This window comes from Mya arenaria, chromosome 2 (assembly GCF_026914265.1).
Source record: "Mya arenaria isolate MELC-2E11 chromosome 2, ASM2691426v1".
Lineage (NCBI taxonomy): Eukaryota > Metazoa > Mollusca > Bivalvia > Myida > Myidae > Mya > Mya arenaria.
Window position 1 is genome coordinate 4,731,102 of NC_069123.1, and position 25,935 is coordinate 4,757,036.

At 33.2% G+C, this 25,935-nt stretch overlaps 1 protein-coding gene across 3 annotated transcripts in view; it reads left to right on the top strand.

Moving 5' to 3' along the window:
* LOC128209257 (speract receptor-like) overlaps positions 1-25,935 on the top strand; it is a 210,169-nt gene that overhangs the window by 154,128 nt on the left and 30,106 nt on the right. For all 3 annotated transcript variants that reach the window (XM_052913214.1, XM_052913222.1, XM_052913229.1), the window contains 5 exons: positions 3,980-4,162; positions 11,451-11,571; positions 13,540-13,686; positions 21,547-21,731; positions 22,678-22,813. In XM_052913214.1, coding sequence (XP_052769174.1) covers positions 3,980-4,162; positions 11,451-11,571; positions 13,540-13,686; positions 21,547-21,731; positions 22,678-22,813 — 772 coding nt within the window. The remainder of the gene's footprint in view (positions 1-3,979; positions 4,163-11,450; positions 11,572-13,539; positions 13,687-21,546; positions 21,732-22,677; positions 22,814-25,935) is intronic.

Sequence of the window (25,935 nt, forward strand, 5' to 3'; positions counted from 1 at the left end):
ATTACAAATAAACAGTTTATCATTATCTGAGATTTTTATCCCACCATTTTACTGGACGTCCAATGAAAAAGATTTCAAGTGAATCCCAAACAAAATAGAAGTATGGATTGGAACTGCTCTATTGAAAGCAATATTCAATAAAAACACACGTACACAGTTTCAATTTGCGTAAGAAATGTTCACATGTGTTCTTGCAAATATAGGAACGTCACTGATGAATGGGAATATATTAGGTTATCTTATTCTGAGAAATTGATGCCGCAGTCAATCTACGGTTTGTCTGTATCAGCTCTACATCACGCAAGCCAACATTTGTTTCCAAAAGCTAGCAGCATTGATGGCACAAGCAACGATGTTCTTTTTGTGTTAAAATATATTTTGAAGCACAACAATGCTTTGGTTTAAACAGTATTTACTTTTTTAAAACAAATAAACATTTACAACAAACATATAATTTATAGAATTGAGGAGAAAGCCATTGGCTTGTATGAAACCACTTTAATTTCTATAATGCTTTATTGTTCATCGCTTCAAATAGACCTGTAGACGTTCTGAGCCTATTGAGAATTAGAATGTTGTGCACTTTATTTTGATTATTGGTGTACGTGACTGAGTGGATTCAAATTGTTGACCATGACGTCATACTAAATGACGTTTGTTCGTTAAGTTCATTGATAAACAAACCGGTTGTCCAATTAGTGCAGTTAAAAATGATGTAAATATCGAAACACTCTAAGTCGGATATATTTCATATTTTATAAATGCAACGAATGTATTCAAAGAGCACAACTTATAATAAAGTTTGATCAGGCATTGTTGTTATAATATGTACACGTCAGATTTTTGTATCGACAGCCAAGGGGTTGTGTTGTACGTCAGGTCTATGGCCTGAAGTAATATTTTAATGATTAAGAATAGGGCTTCGTTCGGTACACTAAGTCCGACCATTCTTAATCTTTTAGATTTCGATTCATGGCACCTAACTATAACATACGTAGAATCTACAACCGAACCATAAACCTCTACATACATAATCATATCGCATATACACAAGTACTGCGTAAACACATTCTCAAATTATTACTGTCAACAGCAATTAATAATAAGCATTGCCGGGCATAACTAATCAGTGTTAAGTTGAATGCGGTCTATGAAATTGCCATGTTTGTCTATTATTAAATTAAAAACAAAGTGAGTTTTGTACAAATTATTGAGAAAGGTCATGCATTTGTATTGGCCCTAGCATATCTCTAACCATTGGTACAATAATCAATAAATCTATAAATGACGAACGTTTTTGGTATCGTTATGAGACTTCTGTTGAATATTTTCCGTTGCAAATCAAAGCCATGCACTATTTTCCACTTCATTGTTTTTCCTAGCAACGAAATATGTACCAGGTCCACCCTTTTGTTTTCGGATTCTTGTTTTAATTTATATTAACTAAGTTCCACTGAATAAATGAATGCTTGTTAAAGGATATTCACATAATATATTTATAAAAGTTAAAGTTCACACTAACGATTAAATCCATTCAAGAAACCGTTCTTGACAATATCAGCAAGACGTGCCTTTAACTCAACACAAGGTTACTACATGTATCATATCAAATACCGAAAAAGTTACCTTATATTGTTTCACTTTTATTGCTTTTGTTCGTATGTGTTGTTTTCCACAGGTGCCCTTTATCAAATAAAAAAAAACAATGAATTAAGAAGATGTTCACACAAAACAAACAATGAACAGTCTGACAAGTATAGGTTGTAGCTTCTCAACATAGCAAACATATACAGGTAAACAATTGGTAACAATTCCACATACCGCAATACATCAATGTGTCACTTAATTTGCAGACAAACAAATGATTCATAGCATAAGTGTCGGAAAATGATTCTGTTCATATTAAACAGGTACATTCTAGGATATGTACACTCGCTAAAATCTGAAATGAAAACAGACAGAATTATAAAGTAATAAATTATTGACTAACCTGTTTAATACATGTAGATGTCAAACACAGCTATCTCAAGCGGGAACTATATACCATTGTGTACTTAACCACGTGGATATCGTGTCGGTTGTGTATTGGAAAGTTTAATAGTATTTGAGGATTAGTTTAAATATGTTATTGAACTAATATTGTCAACCCAAACTTGCACTATGTTTTCCGGTGCCTCGTGAACAGTAATGTTCACATTTGATATTTTATAACCCAAAAATATATTGGTAGCATTTAAAGGATGCTTGGACTCTGTTGAACGATACATAAATCATTTGGACAAAATATTTTTTTTAAAATATTAAAACAGTTTCCTTTTTACGTCGTGTAAGTCAAGTCAACACGTACATCTCCTGAAATGTATGTTCAACATGAAAATATAGAGGTAAATAATAAAGATAATGTAGGTAGAGGCATAAATGAATTATCGAAAATATATTATGTTAACATATTACCATATTAAAAATATAGGGTTGAAATGAAAATGTAAATTGTATCAGAAATAAACGTTAAACCATCGTTAGATGAGTTTTTGTTAACGTTGGGTTTTCGTTTTATTTCTTTTCAAATTTCACGTGAAATAAACGTTTTTTACAATCTTTCATAATGTCGAATTGGGGTTTTATACTAGCCAATATTTATGTGAAAAACTACAGAAACAAGCCCATTAGCAGAAAGTGTATACATAAACCCCGTTTAATGGCACAGGGTAAACGCCAGGGACATAGAGCACAAACACTAAAAACACAAACAAGAAACATGGAACAACAGCACAAAACTCCACAAACACTTGATGAATAAAAGAACTTTTTGCAAACGTTTCATTAACACAATTAAACAATTAAGAGAAGTGTTTACTCTGGCATCATAACCACCCCTCACAAGATGCACGTGTACGCTAGAAGATATGGCTTAACTCCAGACTTTACTTCTAATCCTTTGATTAATGCTTAAAATAAGTACTTAAAATAAACTTAAAATATCACGTGTTGGCAACAATATAGATAGGACTTCTATTTCTGCCGGATTGAAGGCTACAGAATGTTAAGGATGCGTACAATCTTACTGGCACCTTTCTTTCTGAAAACAGAGATTTATTGCCTGCAACTCTTCAGTGTATTATCAATATATTGGATGCATAAATAAACCCAATTTTATGCAAAAGAATAGTAGAAATGCCAGATTCAGTAAGATTTATAGTAAAGCGATGCAAAAGATCTACATGGTTTGGTGAATAATGAAATATTAAAATATCGTGGCAAATTTATAAAGACACAAACGGCGATTTGTTTTTGCACTTTTTACAAGCACATGTATAACAATCATTGCTTTTGAGTTATAAACTTTTAATTACTTACTAAATAATGCATTTATCGAAAATATTAATTACTAATGATCAGATTGAAACCGTGTATTTAACAGCTGAAAACGCCAAAATAGTAAATGATTGGTGAGTGCTGAAAGATTCACTGTGATCTAATATCGTCTTATAAGGTAGTCATGCCGTGTTTTCTGCAACTGCCTTTAAAGTGAAACTCGGTATCTTTCATAAAAACCATTGTTTTCGGAACTTATTCATTCGTTTTGGTACATTAAACCAATTGTATTAATTGTGGTAAATATTTTTTTTTGGAGTAAGAGTGCACCTTTAAACATATATAAAAAATCAATATTGCAAGAGTTCGTTTACTGTCTTTTTGAGAACCTTTCCAACGTTAGATGTGCCTCGTATCTTATATATTGTTTTTTATCTTTTGAACTTAACTACTTATAAAATGTGTATTTATGTGTATATACGTTATAATACGAAATGATATGGAAATATTTTTGATAACTATTTGTTAATAAACTAGTTTTGATTAAAATTTGCTATATTTCTCTTTGATCCTTAATTTCTAAATGTTTTGCTTTACGTGACGTGAATCTAAAAGCGCGGTATGCCCTGATAGAAGATCAAAATTTTGATTGTCTGTTTTCCAGTTTTGCTCGGAAGTGGAAGTCAGCAATAGCCAGTCTTACCCAACATTCGCTCGCACCAAGCCAACCGACTCACAAATTTCACGCAGCGTTGTCTCCATATTGAAGAAGTTTGAATGGGACAAGATCACCTTCGTCCATACCCATGAAGATGAGCTGCAACACACTGCTGACACCATATTTGAGGTATGATATCATCCCTTGATAGTAACTATTGGTACTATTGTTAGGTATCAATTTAGCACTTTGATAGCTACTACTAGCACCATATTTAAAGAAGGACCGTATATATCAAACTCCTTAAGTCATTTCGTAAATTAACTCGACTTTCTAAAATGTTCGAAGTCATATTTAAAGGAAAATATAAAAGTGTTTAACATTAAAGATTCTTTGCCCAATCAATTGAAATGAAATATTTCAAATATTGTTTAGTTATTTTACTGAAGAAATTGAATTATTAATAAGTTAGGAAATTACTAGGCAGCTACACTTACAAGTACATTTACAAGTGCAAAGCTCTCCATTCTTTTATTATCTTTACGTTTGTGGTTCTGCACTTCATCTATGTTTATATCAACTGCTATATCCAATAACTAGAAATGATACATCAACATTTCCCCCTGATTTTGACACATACTACTTCATTCTTGTTACAAGGGTAAATTAGGTTCACATTGTCCGTAATTGATGGCCACTCTTTGTTTGGTATAAGCCTATGCAGTTTCGTGGCTTACAGATGCACAAAACCTAAATCTCTTTAAAATAATAAAGTCACTATTTTTTTAATCGCATTGCGAAAACTACAGCCACTTTGTCAACAATAAGCAAAATTAACCGTAGTTATTTTGGAGAGCAAAATACTGAACAAAATGTTGTTGTTGTTTATAACATTGTACTGATACATTCCCGTTTAACAACTTTCATGTATTGTTTTATTTTGTATTTTGTATCTTTGGTTGGTTAAATTTAAGCAATTTACCAATCACACAATTGACTTGACTTAATTTCATACTCTATTGTGCAATGCGTAAACGTTTTAAAGAGCTGGTCGTTTTTCAACATGCTTATCCTGCTACATAAACTTTTTATCGGTCGTCGGCATTTTCAAATGATTTGAACATACTCTATTGCTCTTTTTCAGAATGATCTATGTCCATTTGACATACACAGTGTGATTACAGTCAGTCAAATCAGCCACTTTTTTCCTTTCATCAATATCAATCTTATTTTTCCAATCGTTGTTTGTTCTATGCAATAACTAGGGACTTCTTGAAGGATAAGCCACAATTTGTCATAGACTCGACACATAACAAATAATACAACGGTCAATCGCGTTTCCTCTTTCATAAAATGACCGAAAAATGTCATTAGAATGAGTTGATTTCCTACGAACGCTACTTATGAAAACTAAGGACGTCTATGATTAAACAGATATAGTTGATATTTTTCCTGAAATTCTCGTTGAAGTATGAACAAGTACCTGAACAAAAGCGGAAACTAATCAGCTTTGAATAGGACGTTTGTTGCCTGTTATATTATGTATTGGGTCCTTATAGTCTTGATTGATTTGTCCGAAGCGATCAGATCGACAGTGTAATATACCGAACTTTCGGCCTGACGATCATATGATATTTCTAGCCGAATAAAGTATCCTTGGGCAACGGTTTTGTCACTTTGAGTTTGTATCTAGTATCAAATGCAGAAGTTTGTCTCTGGTAAGCGTAAAAATTATCACTGCCTAGTGATGAAACGATTATCGAGTACAATCGATTAATCGTCGCTGACAATGCTATGTCGGCGACAATCGATAGTGGTTGTCCAAAATCGATGTCGCTTATGTTACTTCCGGTTTCAATGTGTTTTTTGTTTGTTTTGTGGTAAAATTCGAGTAAATATCAATTTGTCTTTTGTCAAGTTTGTGTTGTGTTGTAATGTTTTTTCGTTTAGTTATTAAATACAAAAAAAAAAAGATTATGGAAATTTACTTACTGTTGCAAAAAGAATTACTATAGCATCACACGTATTGATTCCAGGTTTAACCATTTAAATGATCATGATGATACTATGTATAAAGAGTGTGTTCCTAACTTAACTTATGAACTTTCGATTATTGTCCGATAGTAAATCGAAATACTTGGTCCGATTCAATTCGATTATCGTTAGCAAATAGGGTCCGATTTTCAAACACTATACACTGCCTATTGGAATTTTCATAAGACCACTAGACCACTCTCACTCCATAAAGGTCAATTTGAAATGTCCTTTATTAACTTAAGCGCAGGTTTGATTGTTGGATGAGGTTTGTGCACGTAAACTGGTTTAAACCCCCAGTAAATTTACATCTTACTGACCGTTCTAAGGCGGTACCTAACAATCCTTGATAAATATACCTAGTTTTTGTACATAGTATGTATGCACTGTGCTGTTTGTGGAGTTTTGTGCTGTTCTTCCATGTTTCATGTTTGTGATTTTTTAGTTTTTGTGTTCTGTCTTTGGCGTTTACCCAGTGTCATTAAACCGGGTTTATGTTTAAACTTTTTGCTACTGAGCTTGTTTCTGTAGATTTGAAGTATTGGTCGCAATTAAATGTTGTTCCAAACGGTATATTCCTCTTGAAAATTCGAACAATTACTTCGCTAAACTGTAACAATGCAGGTAGTGATCAGCGTTTATTTGCAATTAATCACAAACCGTTTGATTTATATTAAATTGCAAATCCACTAACGCTAACTCGTTTCAAAACTGAATAGATCCATCAGACGCTGATAAGTCTAATATGATTTGAGGTGATGAAAGTAATCACTTATGTTCCCATGTAATTGCGTTTCGACGTCCTACCAATTTAATCGTTCAAATTAATGCCAATGTTTCTATACGTCTGATATGCCACAATCAATTTGTGTTCTTATTCTGTGCTTTATCAAATAACTAAAAATGATTTGTCATGGACGATATGTCAATAATTTCCCTAGCCATGACACTTTATAGTATGATCTTGTTTCAACAGGTAAAAAGGTTAATTTCGTGTGTATACTTAAAATATGCAGCTATCACACTTATGTGGGATACGCAGTATTGGTAAATGGCGGGTAATTGTGGCGGAATGTTGCAAGTAACTGAAAACGCATAGACCAGCTGACCATGATTCTATCCCTTTCTTCTGATAATCAATAGATAAAGAATATTAGCCACGGCAATATACAAAAGCAAACACGTGTCGGTTACAATGATATGTATCAGTTAAAACATGCACGTGCTCTGAAGATGCATCATATTTCATAGAAAGCAAGTGGTCATTGATGTCGTTTCAGACTTTGGACCGCATTAAAAGCTTTGCTGTGGTCCGTATAATATAGTTTTCCGAAACATAATTGTCCTCAAAACTACTTCTGGTAAACTACAGTCCTACATACTTTTCCTACTTTCGGTATAATTATATTGTAGGGTTATACCAGAACGAATATCACGACTTTTATTAATTTTTTCCCCCAGATACACTATGAATGTATGATGACCCCTTTGCCATTTTCCATGTAATTACTGTCATTCAAATTCAAATGCTTCTTTTTACTATTAATATAACATTTGATTAATTATTTTCTATAAGCCGTCTGTTTTATCCGATAAGTAGAGATTGCTTCAAGGCTTGGCCACAATTTGTCATGGATTCGACACATAATAACATCATCCCGTTAGAGTGGTCAATTGCGTGTCTTTGTTCACGAAATAACCGTTGGAAAATGTCATTAGAACAGTAAGTAGATTTCCTTTAATGACTACTTATTTGATAGAGGAAACCTATGATTAATTCAGATATTTTGGTATATTTTTACTCTGATTTAAATATTTAAAAATGCAAATACCGAAAATTACGCGGAAATTATGCATAAAGGTGCCAAGCAGGCATTTCCAGCGTTAACATGTTATTGTATACTGCCTGGAAAATCAATGGAAGTGAAATAATTGGCCAAAGCAATGACCGAGAGGCATTGCTTCTGTCAAAAGTAAACGTAAGTCTCTGGAATGTACATCTACGCTTCACCCTCAATGTTAATCGTTTATAAGAACTTTGATTTAAATAGACTATTAAACATCACCTTGTTCTTTCATATCGAATGAATTAAAATTGACGTTCATTGCGCATGTATCTCGCGGCATTTTGACGTCATTGTTAATTTCCTTTCTCCACTCTAACCGGATAAGCACGATGCTGTGTGCCAATATAAAACAAAGTACTTTTTATTAAGGATGTGTCTTTAAAGATTATTATCGGAATATGAACGCAATTGGGCTGGTCAAAGTGTATGGAGTCCGTAATTTCGTAATAAGTTTTTGAACAGGATGATTATATCCACTGATATTAAATCTCTTTCGAAGAATATTTAGCTTTTTTGTCCCTCAGGAAGTAATTAGGCTAATTGGATCTTTTGTGTTTCTTTTGTATCGCCATCGTTCAAATAACTGCCAGATTTATTTATCATCATTACGTCTGAGGTTCTACAATTCATCCATAATTACATCATTTGCTTGGTATCCAATAACTTGAATTGATTAGAAAGAGTTGTTAACATTTCCCCCGGGACATGACACATTATAATGAAATCTGGTTACGACGACTAAGTTCACTTTGTGCGTATACTAACTGATGATAAATGTCAATGATATGGGCTGCATTTAGTTATTACATGTCACAAGCAAATGTGATGCATGTCATTATACTCTCTCATCGATGATAATGTTGATTACATATTTGAAATGATTTGAACTTTATAAACAAAACGCAAGCTTTTGTTTACAGTGCATTTTCAATATTCAAATGCGTGGTAGGAACGCAATAAGGTAGTTTGTTCTTTTTCAGTACTACGAACAGCTCATTGGAAACGTGACTACTTGTTTTTCAAATCACGGTTTTCGCACGTATACTACATACTCTGAAAAGCTTTGTCGATGTTAACACTCTAACTGGGGCTGACCTCAAAACAACATTTGCCTTATCGTTCAATTTGTGTCAGTCATATTAAAGTACATCCTTGTGTTGCTATGAATATTGTCTTTGATTATTTTCCCTCCTTATGTGTTATATCCGATTACTAAGGATTTGTTTGAGGGATTGTCTGCATTTTGTCATATACCCGACACAATATTACATAGTCTGGTTCAGGAAACAATCGTTTGGTTTGGGAAATGTCATATGACTTAGTAGATTTAAATGCTTCTTGTTTAGTGTTAGGAAACTCATAATCAAAACAAATATTATAGCTATGTGCGCTGATTGTGACGATTTGAGAATTAAAGGCTTAGTTTATGGAAAGTCTGGCATGTTTTCCCCACGCATGATGCCAACTTTCCTGCGCATTATGGGTTGGTCAATGGTCAGTTATGGCTTGTTAAGATTAAGTATCTACACCGAGGTATTGATATCAATCTGAAAAGGGCCGTCATAACAGAGACCTCTAGACAAACGTAATTATAATATCCTAGATTTGCGAAGGCGTGCACATGTGCGTCATGGGATGGGGCAACTTATACTAGGCTTAAACTAGTTATTTAACTAGTGCCGCTTCCAGGAATTTTCCCTCTTCTTGTAGGGTATTACAATATCAACAGGAACTTTTGGAGCGTATGTGTTTCTTGCTTCAATTTGAGTATCTGCCAGAGGCCAATGGTTCTGTCAAAACAAAATGCTCGGGAAGTTGTATCAATCATTATGATAATTTTTATAAAAATAGATTACTGTGTCTACCTTTGGTTTCTGTAATTGTGTAATTTCCACCCGTTTCAAAGGTCTGCCATCACTAAAATATATGTATATAGCGTATATATAGCGTGTAAAAAATAAATATGTTTGAATAAGGTATATATATATAACGTTTCACAATCTCTGTTGATACAATTTATTAGTTGATCACATAAGTTGTTCCTTTCTAAATTCATCGTTGATGTTTGTTAAACTTTGGAAATACAAAGATTTGTGCATCACTACGCCATTTTTAGACATCATTTAAAATACGTTTTAACAATGTAATTGTATTATTCTTAAATGAAATTTTCCTAACACTGCACAAACATTTGCCTTTCAGACAGCAAGAACAAAAGGGGTATTTAATTATATTTTTTTCTGAATTTACGTTTCTATCGGAATGAGAAACAGCGAAATATTTCTAAACCTGCACCACAACATTAATCACTTCATGATACCATTTAACGAAGTTTTATCTGCTCGTAGAGAAAATAAAATACTGATGGCTGACAGAATTCAGGAAGTGAAATTTGGTCTTAAAGCAAATCTCTTTCCTCGGCGAAGATAATATTTCCATGAAGATGAGAGTGTTTTATTCACATGACGGTGCATTTTGTATTGTAGCTGTAATACAAATATATTTTTGTCTGGCATAAAACTTGTGTAATGCAAAAGCACTACTATTAAATCAACTGTCTAACATTTTACCTAATAATTTTTATTTCATTTTGCGACAAATGAGTCATTTAATGAAAATAATTACATTCGTTGCCATTTATTTGATCATTTTTATGAAACTCGTTACTGAAAGGCTAGAATGCTTGTTCAAGCAGGTTCATATTGTTTTATTGTATGGAGTCTCATGTAAAATATTATACTTCCAATTTCTTTTTTAACTTTTTGAACATGCATTAATATGTTAAATTTCTCTAAAGAGAACCAAAGAGGACTTCTTTGGTGATATGTTCGATAAACATGTTGGTTAAGTCGTGAAATATAGGTTTTGTGCTAAACATTTATGTTGCTTTAACAAAAAAAGGAAATTATAACTGATTTGCATTTTTCCAGAATTTCTTATTAGAATTGCAAAAGAGCCTGCATTGTGCCTATTTTCAATATGTGGTCTATCTAACCGAGCTTACAGTCAGACTAAAATCGAGTATTTTTTATGGAAATTTGGGTTATAGGGTGTTTGCTAAAGAGAGGTTACGAAACAAAACCGCAACTTTTTCGTTGGATTCTTTGCATTGGCTACCAAGAACTTGTCAGGCAAAAAGAACCTTTTTTTCCAAATATGTCCTTCGATTGTGATTGAGAATGGAAATACATATTTTGTATTGTTTTCTGTTGCTTTGGTTTGATTTTTAACGATTTGGGAGTTAAACAAGTGCAGAATATATCAAGAGGGTTTTACTAATTCAAAAAGATTCAATTCAAAGCACCTGCTTTTTAAAAGCCTATACCAGAGAGGTTGCAAAGGCGTTACCTTCTTGCGTAAAATATCCTTAAGAAAACTTAAAGCTATGCATTAAATTTATTTACTGATGATTAAATTTCCATTGTATGTACTTTAATTTTCCAATCGCATACAAAAACTGCATACTTATATTTTATACTGTATCCAACAACTATGACTATTAAGTGTAATATAAGTATACTGAATTCTGAATTATACTAACGCCTCTTTCGAATAAATTATCAACACAATATATCATACTTTTGTTCATACAACAGTTGCTGGAAAGCTACGAGATCGAGGTTACATTCCGGAAAGTGTACAAAGGACCTTACTTCCATGACCACATGGTGAACCCATTCATCCGAATCGTCCAAGAAACGTTCGTAGACACAAGAAGTAAGTTAGTACCGAAATCGGTAGGTATTGGAGCTTTTCATTCTCTCTTTTTTTAAAATATATTTAATAGGTGTCAACAGTAACTATGTATAACAATTAAGATACATAAACCAAACACAAAAATAAAATAAGACAACACGATTGCTCATCTCAAAATTTGGTATCAAGAGCGTTAGCTTTAGACCCCAAGAACAAGGTATTTGTTTGTTTGTGTACTGGTCACCTGAATAACACAAAGTTGCCGGTATATAACTGGATATTTAAAGATCATCAAATCTAATGAAATGAACAGAGTCCAGCATCCAAATACTCATTGTGATCTTGTTAAAAGAGACAGAAAAAATAACAAACACAGATGATAAAATTGTAAAATATAGAATAATAAAACTCATCCGCACCCCTCCCCCTTTATTTTAATACTCAAAGATTTTATTCATTCCCATTGGCGATATGTAACGCCCACTGATGTGAATATAATTGCACCCATCGGCCTACTTTATAGAAAGCAAACCATTCTTATTTACGTCAATGTTTAGAAGTTTTTTGCTTTAGGGAAAACAAACAATGTGTTGAAAGGTGAATTAAATAAAAAGTATTGCCCAAACTTATATAATTTCCCTTGATGCACTCAAGCTTCTCACGTTCTTGGCCAAAATTGTAGGACACTTAATTAAAAGATGCAATTGAAAGATAAATAAATAAACATTCTTGATTAAAGCAAAATCATAGTACGTGTTTGTCTGCTGGGTTTGACGCTTTGTAGTTCAATGTCTCATTACAGATTGATTAGATCGTTTTTGTCTTTCGAAAAAAGAAAGTCGAGGTAAAGTCATAGAGTTTGCGTTGGTGTTGTCGTCGTCAGCCACCTCGGCCTTCATAAACTTGAACCTTGGCAATTACTTAAAGACCGGTAAAGAAACTCAAATAAATGTTGTTACACATATTGTCTGAGACAATACGAACATGTACAGCAATAACCATAGCGCTTGTTTAACTAATTGTTTACTTATACCCGTATAACAACTAAAGAAAATAACAGACGGTCGTTGGCGATCGCTCAGCGGCGCTCTTGTTTCTATTACGACGGAAGTCTTAATCAAGTTTTTAGCCAGAACAGGCCGTTGCTTCTTCATTTATAACAAAATGCATCATCTTGAACAATTAGATTGAAACTAACTGTGTAATATAAGAGAGTTTTTAGCGACTCACCATCTTCTAATGCAATTTGGAATGATGTGATTTCAATTCAAATTATTGGATATATGGAATAGCTAGACCCTCCAGAGCTTTGGTGTCTAAACCGAACTTAGGAACGGTTTCGTGACACTGTTACAAGCCATTAGATTTTTGTAATGCAATTTTGCGAAAATCGGATTTATAAATAATAGATCGACAAATCTTGATAACATTGCAAGTTGCGTTTTTTTTGTTTTTTTTTTGTTGGCCAGAAATGTCTTCTTTAGCAATGATGTTCACATGAAAAGCTATGGCCAAGCAACAGTTATGTGTTTTGTGAGATTTTGTATGCCAACGAAACTGATAGCTTTGAAGTATCTAATTGTAGTTTTAAAACTTTATAAATGATAAAAATGCAAAATGTACATAACATTTTATGCAATTTAATAATTTAAAAGTTGTGATTTCCCATCAAGTTTTTCAATTGATAACTATTGTTCTGGTGTAAAATTAAAAGCGTTGGGGAACATTATCACGATAGATGTGCCCAACTTTAAATGTAAGCTTTATTCAATGATTTAAATATATGAACGGCCATTCTGAATCATTGAGTATCGCTTTTGATTTTCAGAAAGCATCTTTAAGCGAGGCAGAGCTGCGTATATCAATATATTGTCAATGAACAGTCTGAATCAAATCGACATGAAGAACTATATAGATTTTTTGAAACGTTTTTGTTTCAATGCGATTCTTTTTCACTGTGTTTTGTTTACATTTATCTTTGTTTTCCAGTTTACGTTATGCTGGGTCAGTCCTATGAGTTTGTTGGCCTGGTCGATCAGCTATACGACCGCGGCTTGCTGGACACTGGCGAGTATTTTGTAGTCGGCGTTCACGTTGGACAGTATGATCCACAAGATGCACAACTTTACTTCAGGGGTAAGCTATGCTTTTAGTTATATACAAATCATTCGAACAAGTAAGTGTGACCACAAAGAGCTAAAGCTAGAACGGTATTCATAAGACATCTGTATTTATTCCCTAACATAAGTGATATTCCTTATCTAAGAATCTCACTCATCATGTTGTATATTTCTAAATAAGGACCAAAATGCGTTTATTTTTTTCGTATAAATGAAAAAAAAAACTGAACAATGTATTATTCAATTTGACTATGTGCAATTTAGGAAATCGAATTAGGCTATGGCATAAGGGATAAATGAATATTGGCACTATAACTCATGGCTAAGTTTTCGAGTTGGTAACAATTGTATATTTATAATATTTTTTATATAATCGCTGATGCTGGGCACCCATGGGCAATCATCCGATTATATTCGAATATCGCTCCATCACAAACCAACGTGACTTCAGACGTCGGTGCTTATGATTTAATCTGCTCAGTGACAGGAAATTAACAAATTATGAAAACAATTGGCATTCCTTCAAATAACCATAATTATGTCTGATCCAATGGCGCTTATAGGTTAATGATCAACATAAGAACCCATAATGATATAGCAGCTCTTTAGCTTATTACTTATGTCAGCTTGGTGCTGCATTTAGAAACAAATATCATTGTTATGTAATAGATAATCAGCGCTTACAATTACTCAAATTATACCGCCTACCAGTAAGACATCATTACTGGCAAGTCTCGCGGAATAAAGTGTTCTTAAAGACTCAGAATATTGTTGTTTGTGCTTATAATACCCATATTCTTTTCTTTTCTTGTCTGCAATTTCTGCGATTTCTTCGAGAGTGACATATTTTTATATCTTTATCACCCATGAATTTCCACAAGATAATGCCGACAGCTCTTAACCCGTTCTCCAACATATTTTGAAATACTGGCCCCAGTTTCTCGAAAATACTTTTTGAATTACTAGCTCATTTTTAAATTTTACAGCCTAGCTTGTTTAAAAATTTGAAATGTTTTACTAAATTAGTATCATATTATCTCTCGATTTTATTGATATTAAACTTTGAACAAAAAGTTAAAAGAAAAGTTTAAATGCAAGGATTGAACTTCAATCAATAATGAAAAGATACTCAAGTGATAATTCCATATTTAAAGTGACACTCATATACAAAATCAATACTTATGTGAAAAACTACAGAAACAAGCTCAGTAGCAAAAAAAGTTTGAACATAAACCCGGTTTAATGGCACTGGGTAGGCGCCAAAGACATAGAACACAAAAACAAAAAATCACAAACAAGAAACATGGAAGAACAGCACAAAACTCCACAAACAGCACAGTGCATATATACTAAATATAAAAAACTAGGTATGTTAATAAGGAGTGTTAGGTATATTAGGTACCGCCTTGGAACGATCAGTAAAATGTAAATTTACTGGGGTTTAAACCAGATTACGTGCACAAACCTCACTCTTATCCCAACAATCCTAAATAAAGAAAAAACGTAAAAGGTAAACGGGTTAAAACATACACTTGTATAACAAACATAAATTCTGAGTGATAAACTTTGAACTACTTTAACTAGATAATGCATTGATGGAAATATTAATAACTGATAACAAGATTGTAACTGTGTATTTAAAAGCTAACGACGCAAAAATATTAAAGGATTGGTGACTGCTAAAAGATTTACTGTGATATTCTGTTTTCTGCACATTTCTTTCAAAACTCGGAATCCTTCATAAGAACAATTGTTTTCAATAAATCCATCCTTCTTGGTATATTAAAATAATTGTATCAATTTTAGTAAATATTATTTGGGACTAAGAGTGCATCTTTTCTAATTATCACGGAAGACAACGTATGAAATTCATTTTAAAAAATCAAAAACTAAATAATTACCGATAATAAGAAATAACTAAACTTATCTCCTTTTATTCGAATAAACACATTACTTAAATAAGGTACTCCATTGAATAAGAACTTGAGATTTGTTGAGCACCCAGGGCCAGTTAAATAATATCGAAGACGATTGTATGTGATCAGCTGGGGCGGTATTCATAAAACATCTTAAGGTGGAACGCGACTTTGAATATTTTTTCGAGTTTCTGTCTGAAAATTGGTATACGAATAGAAGAGCATATGCCCAGTTAGGGACTGTTTTTACTTTTTCAATATTCGGAACAGTTTTGAATCTACGAGTCACTGACATCAATTTTGAGACGTCTCTCATATTTTTGCGTTCCAGCTACAATAACCGATATTTTCATCAATTCTTCGTTTTCAGCTATGAAATTTCAACGTCAAGTGCGTCTTGTGAAAACGTTCACGCTCATATCTTTTTCTTTCTCTTGTTAAACGTTATTGTTTCTAAATTCGTCTATAACGTCATTTTTCGCGGGAAAAACGGCGTCGTGTTTTGCTGAAAAAAGTGCGCCTTTCTTTAATTCTAGAAAAAACTGCTCGTTTAATTTTTGATTTTTTTAAATACATGTATTCAATGTTTTATTGCAAATCGCCTGATATCACATTCCTAATTTTAGTTACTATTTATTCATATGAAATAAAAAAATAATGAAGTTCCAAAATACATTATTTTTATATCTTCTACCTTATTGAAAAAAACATACTTCCATATTAAAAGCACATATACGTTTCTTTTAATTTGATTTTGAAAAAAATTAAGAAATTGACTTAAGTTAGGAAATGAATAACGCCCCTGACTGTTATGTTTGTGTCTCTCGTTCTGGTTATCGTTTGAGCTCCTACTTGCCCCTAAACAGGGTATATAATTATATTGAACTTGTTGACTGTTGGGCTAATTCCTTTAGTTCTCATATTGATTCTGTGTATTCTTAATTGTACTTACGTCTTTGTTATAAATAAACTCTCAAAACATTTTTTTTATGAAAATAAGATATGACTTGCACATTGTTTTCAAATGAATTATTTACGGTTAATATTGTTCAAGTTGTATAGGGCCAAACGGCGAGAATAAAAGTATTACGAAGGAAATGTGACCGAAATGCTAGTAATTATAATTCAAAACCATTACGAGTTCAATAAACAACTCCGTTGTTAATAGATATTTAAAAATGCTATAAAAACTAATTTTTTTGCCGAATACCTTTGGTAACGCAATGATAAATTTGATTTTTTTTTTCAGCCTAAAGAGTTCTGTTAAAATGAGTATTATCAGTTTCCGTTTGGTCTAAGGTTATAAAAATCGGATAAAGCTTGAAGAATAAATCGCCAATATAAAATCGACAGACAAATCTCCTTAACATATAACTATATATTTGTATAGTTAATCGTATATTCTAGAAATATGGTACATCGGGGACAGAATACACCGAATCTTTGAAATAACAGTCTCGGCTCTATTAGGACTGGTAATCAAAACCAACACTGTTTACCACGCTCTAGAGGATATATCTGTTCGCACGAATCAATCAGTCTTAAAGGATGCATTCTGCAAAACTGAACCACTGGTAACATAAAAACACATATCGTAAGAAAGAAATAGCCATATAATTTTACAGCTGTATTTAAAACATTTAAACTACCATGTAAATTATGCATTTTATGTTTGACAAAATGTATTAATCTATCTATCTCTAAGAGCTCCAACACAGTTACGTTAAATACATATATTAAGTCAGTCTCCTTTTTATATCTATTTAAATACAGCCCTAATGATCATTGGGTAGAAAAAAGTCCAACAATACAATGTAAAATACAGAGAGAAGCCCATTTGCCGAAAAATTAAAACTATTCCCTGTTGGAGAACACCAGACAGGGGCCCAAGCGAAAATGGAATATTTAGACACAAACATACTTCATCACATACACAAATACAAACTAGGCTCTGAGCCTTTCTTGGTAGTGAAACATCGAAACCGAACCAAGGTGACACACACATATCCTGGTAAGCCCCGCCCCCCTTTACTCGGGCTGACCCCTCCTTCTTCTCTACTTTGTTGTGTAACGTTGTATATGATTGCATCGTTGTTACACAGCCTCTTGATGCGGGGGTAGGGAAGGGGTCTAAAGAACTTCTTAATGGCTTAATATCCTGTTCAATTATAGCTACTTTCATTTGCTTAATTCAAAAGTGGGTTCAAGTCAAAATGCGGCAAAAAGACGCAGGGAGACCATAACAACTCCTGAAATATGAAGTGCATCAATCGTTCAGGAATTTTCCTACTCGATATGTAATTTGTGGTTGTCAAAGATTCCCCCTTCTAGATTTTATTTCGGAAAGGAGAAAGTGTATAAACTCTTTTAAGCTTGTTGTTGCGAGATGCAACATGAAGATGAATGGATTGCGTGCCAAACTAACACGCAGAAAATAAGATCATTGGCAACATATGAAACTTGATGTGTTATTTCTGTCAAAATTTCTACCTAAGATGTCAATTATAGTTTGTATCTAGAAGAGAAGAGTGTTTCGAGAATGTTTTTACGGAAACGTTTTTCACAATCATAGGAAGTAATACGAGATGTATCTTATGTTTGTGCAACGACTAGATATTGTTTGCTATGATATATACTCGACAAAGACCCAAGAACTTAAATTCAAGTTTAAAGCTTGTTATTGGTCAATCTTTGATGAATGGTAGCCGTATCAAACACCTGTACCATATAAACTATTATTAATATTATTAAATTCAAGCTGACCAAATATTCAATTCAGGATTTCAAATTAAGTATAGAACAAGCGAAACATATATCATTTTTATGTCACCATAGTGAAGCCTATAGTTATCGGTCCGTCAATCCGTCCGTACCTACTTCCGTCCATCCCTACGGTTTCTGTTCAATAACACTTAGGCCCAGGGATCTCATGACCAGCAGATGAAACCTTTTGATTTTAAGGTCAATGGTCAAAGGCAAAGGTCGTGGTGACCTATAGATGAAAAGTTATTTCCGGCCACTAACTGAAGAAAACTTAGGCCCAGGAAACTCTTACTTAGTAGGGAGCTTTGTCATGACGAGCAGATGAACCTTTTTATTTTGAGGTCAGTGGGGCAAATATAAAGGTCGTTATGACCATTAGCCGTTTCCGCTAATTAACTGAAGGGCGCTTAGTGATAACGACCCCAAACTTGGTGGCCAGTTTGGTCATGAAGAGCAAATGAACCCTTTTAATTTTGAGGTCAGTTGGTCAAATGTGATGACCTTAAGCTAAAAGTTTGTTTCTGATCAATACATGCGAAACACTTAGGCCCAGGGTTCCAAACCTTAGTATGCATCTTGGTCATTACCAGCAGGTGAACCTATTTGATTTTGAGATCAGTGTGTCAAAGGGCAATGTCAATGTTTCCTTAACCTGAAATTTTGCGGTTTCTGATTTACGACCAGTTATTTGTTTGTTACTTGTACTGTGATATTTAAAGCATTTTCAACATTTCAAAAGGGACTTCAGCAATATCATGTATTAGAGTATTCATCCTTCAACTCTGGATGCTGGTGTGATGGCTAAAGAACCCATGCGTTCAAGAGTTTACAGCATTGTGTTGTTCCCAAAATCAAGTTTTGACATGTCCACTGTTGGTGGTATTTGTTGATGGTAAACTATACACTCTAGGTACATCAGTGGTAAATGCAATCATAATTGTATCAAGTTTCTCTGATTAATGTCACCATTTTGCTTTTTGGCACTCAAGAAATATATAAAAACACGAATGCTAGCTCATTGCTTGATAGCTTGAATGAATAAATAATTTGAAGCTGAGTTGTGGAATTAATCTAGCTAATTCAGTGGGAAATTCGGTTTTGAAGATCAAACATTCTGAAAAAAATATAATTGTTTGTGGAAAAATTGAGGAAAGTAGTTTTTTGTTATGGTTATTGTGTTTTAAAATGAATGTTTTATTCAATAAAATTTCATTCTAATTCGAAAAATATCAATAATTTCAATTAAGATTTAAAATGCTAAACCACATTGACAGCAACTTTAATTGCATAATTTCAAATATTGACACTTTTAATCTATGTTTTTATAAGACTAAGACTTTGTTGGGATATTCTCAATTTATATCCCAGTTTGGGAAGGTTTATTAACGATATAAAAAAAAACAATAACACACGCATGTTGCATTTCGCTATAATTTAACTTGCATATATGTGTCCCTTCTTTGTTTATTTACAGTTGATCGGTCCATATATCACTGTATTTTGATAAAATTTCCCTTTCTTTGACGTCAGCGGTCCATCATATTTTGGCCGGTCCGGATCTCGCAAAAATATGATTTGGACCGCTGACGTGATACAAAGGGTGAGTGTTGTTTACAATTTCTGGCCAAAAGTAATTAGCTTTATTGGCTTTGATATTAGCTTTGTTAAATGAAACACATCAAAAGCGCTTCAATAGTGAATGATGATATAAAGTGTTCGGTATAATATAAGAAATATAACACTTATCTTCGGGCCATAGGGTATTATATAGACCGGCAAGCCTCGGTCTATATACACCTTCGGGAGCTGACTGGCCGGTCCTTATAATGTCAAATAACACTCAGTGGTGTGTTATATTTCTTCAAACGTTTTAGTTTAAGTTGGGAGTTTTACTCTTTGTTTGATCTTAAATACAAAATGTGACCCTTCATTGAATTATAAATATTTACAAACATCAGGGAAAGCTTGGATTGGTCACTATAAAAATGTGATAAAACCTTAAATCTATCTGTACAGACAGGTAAAATACTGATGGTTTTCTGTTCAACAGGGCAAACCGGGAGCATTTGACAATTTTCTGTTATCTTGATTATATATAATGAATTTGTGGTCAACTTATTAACGTTGTTTTTATAAACAGCCAAATGGCCCCAATATCAAACTGAGTTATCATGGCTATTTGTGCAATTATACAAAAAAAAAATGAATAATTTCGTGGCAGTATTAGTTCAAACAAGTATATCAGAATTTCCTATTGGGATCAATTAGATTGGTATTTGGACGAAAATGAACCTTCTTCACTTCAAAATAGCATTCTCAGATCTGTTGCAGTATATTGATCGAAGGGATTACTTATCTTTAGGACATGGCTGTCTGGTTCACAGATCATTACCATTCAGAAACTCTGAAAGTGATCAAATATACATAATATTAACCTCTGGATGACAGGTCTATGAAAACGAACGCAAATTATATATATATATATTGAATAGTTTATATATTGATATGATATTACATAATTTGACATCAGTAAGCTAACTTTATCAGGAACCATGGTACGTTCCCTTATATTCTATATTTAAATCCTTAAAAAGTTGTGAAAAATATGATAGGGAAAGAACGAATATAAAATAACTAATACACTTATAGTTCATGTCTTGATTTCCATAATAGCAAATGAGTTAAACTGAGAAGTTAAGAAAAGAGAGCCATAGTTCCATTCTCCCATTATATGTTTATTCATTCTTTCAAACAGAATAAAATGTTTAATCACTTCCGAGAGTGTGTTCATGTGTGTCTATTAACTACCTTAGTCTCCGCGAATCTTTCATATTTTATGTGTCGTGACGTGAAGGTGCCGTCTCTTGAATCATTTGCAGGTGAAGATAACATAGATGCCTCATGACTTTCATGAGAATTCTACTTTTTTAACCAATCAATCTTATTGATGCAGCATTATTGTGCATTTCATATCCGTCGCATTTTGTGAGAAAAACAGATAACAGTAGCCATATATCTAAAGCACCTTGAATGTATCGATATTAATGCTATAAAATGTATTCATCATCTTATAAGTTAGGGCATATCGAGCGGTTAAAATTCATTCGATTGTGTTTTTCATATATTGTATCTAATGTTTGCACTTTAGAATAAATGGATTGACATGCACTGTCAATTCTGAAACTTAACCATTTCAGGAATATTCAGCGAGAAGAACGTACCTGCTACCACCCAAGAGGCATTCCAGTATTTCATAGGTGTTGTTCACTCTCCACCAGTTTATCCGGAATATGACACATTCACCCGCGTTGTTAATAGCTACCTGGAGTTACCGCCCTTTAACTTCGAGAACCACTATAAACACATCGGAGGTCTTAAAAGAGTTAGTATAAAAAAGCATGTTTGTACGGTTCATAGTTTTGTCTACAATATTTCGGAAATAATTTACTCCCATGTGTTATTGATTAAAAAGTTACAGCTTTTAAACTTTTAAAATGATCATTGTTGAAATGGTTTTATTTTAAAAATCGACCTAAAAATGATCTAAAGACTTACTAGTATGTGTTATTGCCCTTTAATTTTGAGAATCACTATTAACACGATTTGATGATATTTGATGGTATTTATTAACCAGAAACCCATGTTACAAAAAACACGACCTTGGCAACACAATGGTCGATAATCCAGAAAATGGTGTGGAATTTTAAGGCACATCTATTTTTTATTTAAAATATATGTCCACTTATCGCGTTTTTTGAAATATTTATTTGCCTTAGAGGCTTGAAAAGTCAAAGTTGAATTGTAGACGAAGTAGAACTCGGTAAATTGACTTCTTTGACAGTCAATACAATGGAAATGTATGCATAGACAGAACGACAGATGCAGAAAAAAAACTTATCTACAGGGTTAAGTATAAAAACAAAAAAAACGTTTGCATAACAAATGATCCCGTGTCTGTTATTTTCCTGTGTTAAAAATTGGGGGAGAAATGAAAGAACACTGTAAGATACCATTTCTATTTTAGTTGACGTTGATTTACATCACCGTCATCAGTTTGGTTTTTTCTATCAGGTTGACTCCGTTACAAACTATGCTGTTTCGACAAAAATGATAATGATAGTATTTCTATATCCTAATTATAAAAATCGCCTTGATGATGATGATGATGATGATGATGATGATGGTGTTTATCATGATGATGATCATGATTATGATAATGTTAACGAATCGGGCATGATTTCACACATTTCCAAAGTAACGCGAACGCGCTTCATGGATTTACGAGATCGTGCACAATCCTTAAATACATGTATATTCTTCCATCTCAGTTAAAACCGGAAACAGCCTACCTTTATGATGCTGTATGGTTGTACGCCAAGGCTGTAAATGAGTGTCTCTCAGATGGATTGGACTATCGGGATGGGCAACTTATCATCGACAAAATCAAGGGGAAGTCGTACAAAAGTAAGTAATGCAGTCTCGACAACTTGTTTATTAAACAACTCAAGGGATTTGGCTACTTATCATTGACAAAATCAAGAGAGCCCTAACAGCATAAGACCACACTCTCACGCAACATAGTTACTTATCATAACATTACTTAAAGTGACACTCTTATACAAAATCAATACATACACATGTATAACAAACACAAATTTTAGTGATAATTTTTAACTTCTTCCCAAATAATGCATTTATGGAAAATATTGATTACTGAAAACAAGATTATTTGATAAATGAATCTGCAAAAAAATGATTGGTGTGTGCTAAAAGATTTACTGCGATATACTATCGTTTCATATGGTAGAAATACCCTGTTTTCTGCACCTTTCTCTCAATTTGAACTCGTTATTCTTTATTAAGAATAAAAATTGTATTCATTGTGGTAAATCTTATTCGGGAGTGCATCTTTAACAATATTTGTTAAGAAAAATTCAAGGGTAATAATATGCTACTGTACAAAAGTCATTGGGCATGGAACAATTTGAAACAGTCTTCAACGAACTTTGAGGGAATGTTGTACATTGTAAATGGCCAGGTCAATAAAAGGAAATACTCTTCCCACATACAATTTCAGAACCGTCTATTAGTTAAAAAAGGGAAAAATTAAAAGTATTAAACCAATTCCCATATATTGCATCAAACCCTTTCTTATTGCCACTGGACAAACTTGCGTTATTTTTTATTTTCTCAAAATTTGTTTTCAGCAGTACTGGCAGGCACTTTCATAATTACTTAAAGTATTTCAAAGACATTGGGGATTTCATAACAAAGGCACTAGCGGCTCACTGTTTGCATCAAACAATTTTCTTTTCATATGCCTGAAAGGATTTAAAATGACAAGTTAGTGTAGATCTATAGAAAGGAGCGCCATGTTATACACGAACGTGATGAAATGACGTCGTTGCAATTGTGTCACAGCCATGCACGTGCTGACGTTTGATTTGGATATGAGATCATGCTAAAAATCCAAACTAGTGAAAAATATCCAGTGTTATATATTGAATGGTCGTACGCAAGATATTTGTTCCTCTAAAATATATTCTTTTATAAAAGAACAGATTAAAGGATAACTAATACAAAAGTAAGTGACTGTGTTACGCCTTGAATGGAACAGCTATCTGGCAAACCATATCAGGGGAAAGTCCTTCTAAATAACGGTATTGTACGATGGTAATGTAGATTGTATTTGGGAGCATGCTCTCATGTAACATAATCATGGGAACGATTTGATACACTTTGTACTGTACGGCTAATAAAATGTGCTTCGCTTATGTCCTGTAGTACAGTCATATATTTCCGTCACACTCGAGACATTTCTTTATTAGTTGCTGATCTGGAACGACCACGATTTCATTTATGAGTTCAATTAGTGTAAGCAATTCCAAAAACCAGTCAGCTATTTTGGCATAAATAACAGCATCATGTCATCTTGACCTACTTTGTCAGGGTGAATTAAATGGATCTTAATTTACAGGGCTTATATCTCCTTCCACTCAATGAGACGCATATATTTCAGAGCGTAAGAAGATTGTGATTGCCAAAAATGTTCTTTTGCTCCATTACTTCACCGATATTTTGATATTTACAAAATAAAACGGGACGAATAACAAACCCTATCAATCATGTTCTCCTGAATGGAATATTCAGTGGTAAATATTCCATAACCGACACACATTTGCATTAAGAAATCATGGGGCAAAGTTTGTGAAATAATCACAGCTATCATCGCAGCCAGTGGAATCCATTTTCTCTCCTTTAATGGCGCAGTTAAATGATAAATGTTGTTGGCTTGCTCGGTTTGGCAATTACGGAGAATCTTTCTTAAAAAGTGACTATTTGAAATAGCAAATTGTCTATTAAGATAGCTGGCTGAGGATGTATTATTATCGGCAAGTTCTGAGATATGGACCATTTGCACACTCCGTTATTGATGGGAACGTGTTTATCAAAGATTAGTTATACTAGATATTGTGAACAACAGCACACATTCCAGTAAAAGATGATTTTTAGATTGCTCTAGATTGAAAAAAGTAAAATACAGAAACATAATTAAATATATAGTGCCTCAGAAAAGTATTTCCTAATCAAATAATGTAGAAAGCGTTCAAATCTCACTTACATTATAAACTGTATTTGAATTTTAGAAGAATGAGGTTAATTCGTTTATGTTCGAGTACAGACAATTGAGAGAGGTCAAATATCGAGCATTATCGTACCATTTCTGTAGAACGCCAAAATGAATTCATTTGGTATTCGCACTTATTTCACTCAATAGCTTCGCCCACTATGTAGTATAACCCTTATGTGGTACTTGGGCGCGAATGTTTAATCACACATGCCTTTAAGCTTAATTAAATCAGTACATGGGTGTCGAACCATGCTAAATGGTCGCGGCTTCGTGGATATTTCATGCACTAAATAAAATCAATCGTTGGTTGTACAAAAAGGAAAAGCACCGAAAGATCAACTTAAAGAGTCAATTTTGTAAAAAAAAGCAACAGCCAGTTGTAGATAATTGGATTATTATATATATCATATGCAAAGTATAGTAACAGGGATGACATCGTTAATTTTATCATTCATTATAATGTTGTTCTCTTTTTAATTACGCTATTTTGTTATATTTTCGCATAGGAACGAATATCTAAAAAAATATAATTGTGCTTGCTTGATTGTATATTGTACTATTTAGTTTGTTAATACGGTTCGATAGCTGTAACACATCTATTTTTAATTCGGGTTCATGACGTCAGTCGTAGTAACTACGCGCATCTGCAGAGGTAAAGCGAATTATGAAACAAAAACAACTGTTTCAAATCATGTAGATCGACAAAATACTTTCAACGAAAATGTAGGAATTCAATGTTATATCTGCTCGACATGATATGAAGCTATAGTAAATGGGGTAAATCCTCGATTGTCATTAGCCCACACACATGTTGGCTATACATTCAAAAAGAACGGTATTTCGGACACAAAAATAATAAGGATGACGTTTGATGAACCTCCTGTGTTCACTAAACTTGCAAAGTTTAAAACATGTTGGCTTTGTTGTTGTTTTTATGTTTTTAACATTAGATTAT